We start from the raw sequence: 9,120 nt of genomic DNA, 5'->3' as shown, positions 1-9,120 counted from the left end.
CACACACACAGACACACACACAGACACAGAGACACACAGACACACACACACACACACACACAGAATAAAAAATCCAAGCTGCAGCTTTATCTGCAATGATAAATATTTAATAGACCCCGTTTCATCTCACTAGCAGACACACATGCATTCAGGGACACTGTGACACACACACACGTTGCTTTATAACACTTTATCTTTCATATAGTTATTATTCAGCAGGGGCACATTGATGTTGTAATTTTGTTAGCATGTTAAAGAAGATGAATCTGGGTGTTTCTGTTTGACTTGCCATGTGCAGTCTGCGTGTGTGTGCTAAGCTTTCTGAAATAGATCATTGTGCTTCGGTAGAGGGGCGCAGGCTGCTGACACCCTGCAGCTAAACATGGAGAACAATAACAGAAAGCAGCTCCGAGTCGGAGTTATCCTCCAGATTCCAAATCAAACTGAAACTCTATCCGTCCGCAGTCACCCCGGAGACTGAAACTGGCAGCCACGCGGAATCATAATCTGTTTGTTTCAACACTCAAATGCACAAATGAGGACATAAAAAGGCATTGTATCAACACTTCAGTTAAAAAATGGACACAGTATTATTACACAAGAAAAATACCACAAAAACGGAAAAGCGTATCATTGATCAATCTTACATTTGCTTCTTACATTCCTCAGAGAAAAGATGAGAACATGCTGCATTAGGCTGTTTGATATGAGGTGGAGAAATGAATAGCATTCATTAAGAGTTTAGGAAATTAAGAGCTGTGCCTTTTACTTGTGAGGTGTTTTAACTCTTACTTAAAGGAATAGTTTGAAATTTTGGGAAATATGCTTATTTAATTTCTTGCTGAGGGTTGGATTAGAAGATTTATACCATTTTGATTAATGTTTGTCTGTTCAATACAAGGCTACAGCCAAGAGCCGGTAAGCTTAGCTTAGCACAAAGACTGGAAAAAAGTGGAAACAGCTAGCCTGGCTAGAATCTCTATAATTTGTAGGCTGTAATTTGTGGCAGATTGCATTACATTAACAGGTGTTCCTGTTATTTTGTCCATGTGTTTAAGGAATTAAAAAAAATGCATCGACAACTGCTCTTTCTTATTGATTAGGGAAAATATGTGTGATGTAGGGGGAATTGCCCTTTAATATAAAGGCTGCATACACAGAGGTGAACACAAAACATGCAGCTTAGCAGCTTACTACTTAAGTTGTGACAGTTCTTGGACTATACATATATACTGCAGACACACATTCCCCCTGGTTAACAATAAATCTCTTTCTATCTGTGTCTTCAGACTCTGTGTCTTCAGACTCAGGTCACAGTGCATTGACAGTACAGTGGCAGTACAGTACTGAAAGTAACTGTGTGTCTGAGTGAAATACTACACTATATGCTGTGTGTCTGAGTGAAATACTACACTATATGCTGCATATTTCTAGCAAGCAGTGACTGAATTGTGCTTTTTTCTAAACATAACACCAAGCCTGGTTAGTGCAGACAGACTTTACAGTCAGCGTACCTGGCTTCCCAACATTGCTGTCTGCTGAGGGAGACTTTCTCATCAAAGCAGGGCCTATACACAACGACGCACAACACATTTAACGAAACAGCAAAGTTCAGGAAGAGAGAGGACAGAAGTGACAGGAAGAGGAAGGAAATAAGCAGGATTTAAAGGAAATAAGACATCAGGAAAGAGAGAGAACAAAGAGGAAAAGGAGAAAAAGAATATCTCCAAAAACATTTGTGTAAGCCAGAAGAACTGCAGACCCTGTTGTTCGATACCCCAGAAGAAGTAACTCAAAAACCCACAAAAAAGTATGCTTACGTTACCTTTGGTGGGTCCTCTGCGTGACCCTATGGCCTGCTGCTCCTCGGACAGGTTGAGCCTGCGCACAACGTCGGCCAGAGCGGACTTAAGCAGGTGAATCTCGTCTTCCTGCATCTGGACCCTCTGCTCCAAGGAGGCGATGCGGTCGGTAACCTCCATACTGCTGGCTGCTGACGCACTGTCATCTGAGGAAACAGTGAGCTTGTGTCAGAGATGTGGAAAATGTCACAATACTGGCAAGTAGTGGTGTTTCACTTCAGTTCATATTTATATTTACTTCAAATATAAGTCAGTTAGTGCAGTTTGCTGTAGGTTACTGCAGAATGAGTTGCTTGTAGAACATTGTAACTCACACAACACCACTCTTTATAGGATAGTTCAACATTTTTGGAAATATTAATTCAAAAGCTTATTTGCTTTACTGAAGAAAATGAATACCACTCGCATGTCTGTGTGCAATAGGAAATACCACTCTCATGTCTGTGTTCGATATGAAGCAGAACAATTTAGCTTAGCATAAAATTGTTACATCATTGAGAGAAAGGTTTATTTTTTTATGTATCCTGTTTCAGAACGTGTTTTTTTCAAGGCTCTTGAATAATAAAGGAACATAGGGATATATTGTGTTTAGTGAAACATGTAAAAAGGATGGATTCTGCTATACGTTTTTAAACCTTTACTTTTATTTCATGCAGATGGAGACAAAAATGATAGAAAAAGAAGGAAGGAATACAAACAGCAAACTCCTTTCAAACAATGAGCTAATTTTTATGCTTTCAGTGTCTTTGTGAAAAGCCTTTGCCTAATGGGATTCAAAGAGCTTTTCTAATAAAACCTTTATTCATGAGCCTGTTTGTTAATCCCTGTCTGTTCTTTGAGTTTAAACTAACTTAACACATTATATCACCCCTACACCTGACACCCAGTAGAGGCCAAGCACAGGCCACAAGGGTCCACCTCATTAATGATAACACACATTCAGGGTCTCCTCCATTAGGCCTTTGATGTCACAGTGGCTTGATGAAAAATTAATGTAAAATGACTGCTGTGTTTCCCCCGCAGACTTGTAATAACAGTCTGATGCATTATGTATTAGAGAGCAGGCATCTGGTGATTAGGCAGATCTGCAGTGTGTGTTCCTTCTGAGAATCAGTGTTGAATCCCGACTGCATGTTAATATGATGGAAATCTGAGGAAACTTTTGACTTCTGTAACTAACATTCTTAAACACAATCAAGTACAACAACATTTTAAAACATTGAAATGTGTTAAATATCTGAATTTCTGGTGAAAACAAAGTGCTGTGATGAGCGTCTGAATCTCTTCGATAAACAAAAGCTGCTAAGGGATTCAGCACATCCCTGACCAGGGGCCGGTTGCACACGAAAGTAGAATAAGATATCCAGGATAAGTGAAAAGCGCAGCTTGAGCTTGAGTAGTGTGACCTGCTCACGCGCGCTTAATCGTTTGCACGTTTGCCGAGCCAGGATAAACAGGTGGAGCTATGTCAAGCCGGGTGTAGATAGCCAGGATAAGTGCACTGTTCACGTCTTTCTCAAATAGACCACTTTATCGATCACGATTTACTGATGCGAGATGAAAGACGTAATGCGCCAAATGTTTCACCCAATGAGCAGCCTCTCTAATGGAATATAACGAGGAGGGAAAATATGCAAAAAGGGAAATACGGCTCTTATCAAACGGAGAAAAAAAGCCCAACATACGACCCTACTGAATGTTTGGAGGTTTAAAAATATCTACATTGCCTCAAAAGTGAGCGAGGGAATTAATGTTCCTCGGGAAATGGACCCTACGGACTTTAGGCTTAATTTCAAACCCTTATTTACAACGTGAGAACATGTTTTACAACCATGCACAAATCTCTATAAGACATATCTAATGCTGTACAATTAATGTTCATACCGAACAATCAGAAAGGGACAACAACTAGAAAAAAAGTAAATGACTTCAATACACGCTGTGAACATATATGTAAAACAATATTCATGTTTTTTTATTCTTCTGACAAGTGACCGCACCAAAATTTAAAGATTAAGAAGCATTGTGGTGTTCCCAGTGTGATGAATGTAAACTCCACCACATACGTGCTGTATATAGACCACGTTATTAGTCCGGTGATGTGAGACTAATTGAGAAGGTTATGAAACTAATGTAAGCTATAATAAAAAACATTATGCCTACATATTAAGGAGTAACACAAACTACCCTTCATTAGAGAAGGACAAGCAACAAGAAAATGAAATCATGAATGTATTGGTCTCTGACCAGTCTGCCATTATTATCATCTGTATATCGCTACATTAATATCGTTACACTTAATCTCCGGAGCGCGTCCTGTAGAAACCTGAAGCGGAGACCACGGACGCTGCGCTGCTCATCTCTACTTTTACAGAGAGAGTGGACACTGACACAACTCGCAAGTCTGCTGGCAGGCAATAGCCACCGGCCACCGGGCACCGGCCACCGGGCAGCGGCCGCACGCCATGCAGCCTCGACATAGTACCGTCCCACCGGAAAAGTCCCACTCCGCATCATGGCTAGTGCAACCATTTCTGACATTCAAACAACTGTAGTTTTAAATCAACTCCGACACAATAGTGACAAGTAGGCTAATGCATGTTCATAAAAAAAAGCAGAACACATGCAGAAGACAACGCAATACTGTTAAACACGTTTATTCGGATATCACCAGCTGATTTGACACATGAGACTCCAGGATTATCTTGGCCTGGCTGTTAGCCTGCTCTGGACCAGGCTAGCCGCAAAGAATAAATCTCCATGGGTTACTTGGCTGGGCTTAATTCAATCTGGTTTCGTGCAACCGAGTCCACTAAATTCACCCGGATAACTTGAATATCCCGCTTAATCCTATCCTAGTTTCGTGCACAGGCCCCACAGCTGCTACTCAAATATTTGCTTGTAGATAAAAAGATCCTTATTTGGCAACTACGTTCAATGTTTTTTAAGCCAAGGACCCCGTAACTGAAAGAGAGATGAAGTAGGGACCACCTACTACATATATTGTAGAAAATGATGTTGCATATTTAACTGGGCCTACAATAACATGTAGGGCAACCTAAAGCCTTTATACAATTATTTTTTTTTTCATAGAATACTAAGCTTTACTAATTGTTGGCATGATTTTATAAATCATGTTTTAATGTTTCACATACATGCGGCACAGTGAATCCTTAGGATGAACTGTATCTGTGGATGGTCTTTCTGACTACCTTACCTATAGGCCAGTAGGCAGTGGAGATTTAACTTAACTTGCTAATAATATATAACAATTATGTTGACATTTAAAATTTATAAAAAGAACTTCGAAAATTTGACAATAATTTGGAGGCCCCCCTGCAGTGACTCTGTGGAGCCCCTAGGACCCCGGACCCCCTGTTGAAGATCTCTAGTGTATGGTATTATTATTATTATTAATAAAAAATGTCAATCATTGCTGCAATAACACACGTGGAACACAAGAAATAACAACTCTTTATCATAACATTAAAGCGTGAAAACATTTCTGAACCAATACTGATGTTTGTTGCTGGTCTTACTTGATAAATGATTACAGTAGATTAGTAAATTAAAGTAGTAAATTCCTAATACAGATTACAACAATCTTACAAATTTCGTTCTTGACGAGTAAATAATTACTGACATGTGAAAATGTGACACACAAGTCTCTGATTACAAGACCATCACTCAGATTTTTTGCATCACTACAAGTAGCATATACAGAAGTGGTTCATCCTAAAGGTCCAATGAAGTTATTTTAATTGAATTGGCAGAACGTACAATTTCACAGATTTGTTTATGAGGGGACAAACTGGTGATATGGTTTGCTGGTTATGAAATGTTTTAGTCAGGGACACCCTCAATGAGACAGGATGGTAAATTGGTGCATTAAGCAGATCGGACACTTTATTCTTTTCGCAGAAAATGGAAATCGGATTGGATTCAGAGTGGCTGAATCAACCAATTACGGTTCACACAGAAACACACCAGCTATAGGGTGCATGTAACACACATACACACAGAAAAGTGTTCCTTTAGTCACTTTCAAAGCCATTACTGGAGTCTTGTGTTTAATAGCTTATTGGACACAAAAGAAAAGATTTCCCTGACACACTGCTTCACATTGACATTGCACCGGGCCACCAAGTGAAATTCCATAATGAAAACTCCCCATCTGGACAAATGGAGGCAGATGAAAACTGCAGGTGCATAATTTAATACATTATTACACTCCCAGCAGTGAAGTATAATATGCTCAAACTTGTCCTTACAGATTTTTTAATCAAAGAAAATGCATTCTTGTTTCGTAATGTCAATCTTACTTATTCATCTGAACACCACCAGCGTTTTCCAAAGAATCCTAATAACTTTCTTCTCACCTTTGAAGCGGCCCTTGTTCATATTCACATGAGAATGTGAGTGAATATCCAGAGATAAAGCTTCTATTATCTGTCCAGCATGTGTTGTGGGTCTACTCCCAACACTGACACAATGACAGCATGATACCATCAGTCGTTGAAATACAATGACAGGCTGTCACTGCCATGATTCCCCGGCTCTGTGCTAACATCCTCCGCCTGTCACCCTGCCCCCCTAAAACCTCTGGGGCAAGTTAATGTCCCATAACGCGTTCACCGGCAGGGCTGAAATCAGAAAAGGTAGGTAGAGCTTAAGTCTGGTGTTTGTTTTCATACATAAGAATGTGTGTTGATAGTGTGACACTGATGTGACTACAGCACAGTTGTGTGTGTGTGTGTGTGTGTGTGTGTGTGTGTGTGTGTGTGTGTGTGTGTGTGTGTGTGGGGAATCAACAATTTGTCTTATGTGACAGCACTCACCCTGGGGCTCATGTCACAGGCCTCTGTCCAAAGAGTCAGAATAAGTTAGATGTCAATCTTCATTTATCAATAAATCCATCACCACATACACCCCTGGTGTCTCTCTTTCATCCCAACAAAAATAGATAATTACACCCCACCAATCTCCCCTTGCTATTCACACCTATCTGCCGGCTGCTTAAATTACTTAATTTCTGTCAGTCTTCTTCAGTTTCTTTCTGTCTTTTTCTGTGCCAGTTTCATTATCTGGTCCATATGTAGCTGGGTCACAAATCCGAGACATCTCTGAGCCTATCCATCTGCTCACCCTAATGCATCGTGACACGCTGCTATTACCTTCCTCAGCAAGGCCATGTCATTCTCGCAGGACCACCTGCCTGCTTAAGTGCTTGTCCATCACTTAAGCAACAGGGACTCAATGAAGGGCAAATAGAAAACAGACATTCTCGTCTGTTCATTTTTCCTGCTCTAAAATATCCACAACCTCCCCCTTACGTTAATCTCCATCTTATTTCTAAGTCATTTACTGACCTCACTGCCATCAATAATGAACACTGGAGTGTGCACACATGCTTTGAATTACTTCCCCCCTTCTGCACTTTCACCAACCACAACGATCAATACACTGAAGGAGAAAAAGACTAAATAGTGCTGGGTAAATGCTTCTGATCAATGCAGAGGGAGGACGCTCACATTTGAGCAATGAACAGAAACTCATCTATAAAATACTTCTGCAGCAACCCTGGTTGATCTGAGCGTCTGGCTTCCAAGCTGACTCACTCCTTTACTGGAACATTTGCAGACTTGCATTTCCCTCCATTTACCACACACACACACACACACACACACACACACACACACACACACACACACACACACACACACACACACACACACACACACACACACACACCACACACACACACACACACACACACACACACACACACACACACACACACCACACACCCACACACACACACACACACACACACACACACACACACACACACACACACAAATATAAACTCAAGGAATAAAAGAAAATTACATTAAGGAAATTGCATCTAATGAAATGTCATGATACCAGCTGTCTCACCATGTGTTTGCATACTCCAGCACACTTTGACAATACTCCACTGACAAGCAGAGTGATTGATGTCCATTTTCTTTTCACTCAGCGGTGCAAAGAAGGCAAACAATAAAGCCGAATTGACTTGATGGGAGGTTCAGTGCCTAGGTTAAGCTGCTCCACAATGGGGGGTTATGAAAAACCACAATCAGTGTTTGCAGAAAACCAACACATCAAAGAAACAAGAGGCTGCAGGAAAAGGCCTGTCACAATATTATGACAATAATTCCTGTTTTTCAGAGACAGGAAGGTAGCCCTGATACCACACTGATGGCATATCTATCTACTTGCTGGATGCAGAGAGTAAACAGCACTTTGCCAACTGGTTTTAATTTCAAAACATGAATGCACACGGCCAGGTTGTGCGCCGCCATCGTGACAGTTCAGCTGCTGCAGATTATGCCTTCAGGAAAGCCATTTCTCACAAGTCCAATGAGTCACACTTATTAAAAAACCTGGTTTCAGTCTGTGACTAGCTTCACTAATGGAAGTCCAGACCTAATCATAATGAAGTGGCACGCAGGACTAAATTCTATGCCAGGAGGTATAGGAGATAGTGATTTAGAGACAGGTGGATTGAATGACAGCCACACTGCAAAAAGCTAAAAAGTAGAAATAATATAAATTGTGTATATGTATTTAACGTCTATGCGAGGTACTGAAAGGCAAATCCTTCTTCGTGTTTCAGATATTATGCAAAACACAGGACATGAAAAATGTAATGCTTGAAATTACAGCATTTGGGAAATTGCAGTCTTCCCTTTGTATGACTGAAATCATTCATATCCAAATATGATGGAAATTGTCTATTAGGTACATTTCAGCAGTGTGAAAAATGTATAAACCAACTGAGTTAGAGATTGGAGAAAGAGAGAAATAGGGGAGGAAAAAAAAGAGTTACTTAAAGTGCCAACAATCGTATGGATCACCTACAGCATACAACTCGGATGACCTGACAGAGGTGTATTAGCTAATCAACTGGCCAGATTAAGGAGACAGATGCTTGCTTGGTTTACAAGCTGCCTCTGATGGCTCCTGCTGGACTGGGGCTCAGGAGCTATAAATACACAGAAGTAGATCAGAGGAGGGAAAGCCCTCACACTGAGTAAAGACTACAGAAAAGAAAACAGTTTAGGGAAAGAAGGAAAGACATGGCAGGGAGAGCTTGTTATTATTTATATTTTAAATATCAAAACAGAAGTGCAAAATCAGAAAAAAAGACTGACAGAGGGATACAAGCAAACAAGCTGTGTGTGTGTGTGTGTGTGTGTGTGTGTGTGTGTGTGTG

General features: G+C 40.6%; 1 protein-coding gene across 12 annotated transcripts in view; it reads right to left on the bottom strand.

Annotated features, from left to right (window-relative positions):
* The window catches only part of eml1 (EMAP like 1), a 56,695-nt gene that overhangs the window by 18,091 nt on the left and 29,484 nt on the right, over positions 1–9,120 (bottom strand). For 7 of the 12 annotated variants that reach the window (XM_032499474.1, XM_032499479.1, XM_032499471.1 and 4 more), the window contains exons 2-3: positions 1,826–2,008; positions 1,515–1,568 (exon numbers count right to left, since the gene is read on the bottom strand). In XM_032499474.1, coding sequence (XP_032355365.1) covers positions 1,515–1,568; positions 1,826–2,008 — 237 coding nt within the window. The remainder of the gene's footprint in view (positions 1–1,514; positions 1,569–1,825; positions 2,009–9,120) is intronic. The other 5 variants (XM_032499478.1, XM_032499483.1, XM_032499476.1 and 2 more) reach the window with 1 other exon arrangement.

This window comes from Etheostoma spectabile, chromosome 20 (assembly GCF_008692095.1).
Source record: "Etheostoma spectabile isolate EspeVRDwgs_2016 chromosome 20, UIUC_Espe_1.0, whole genome shotgun sequence".
Taxonomy (NCBI): Eukaryota; Metazoa; Chordata; class Actinopteri; order Perciformes; family Percidae; genus Etheostoma; species Etheostoma spectabile.
Note: the sequence above shows the minus strand (reverse complement) of the source record. Positions and strands in the feature narration are given on the sequence as shown.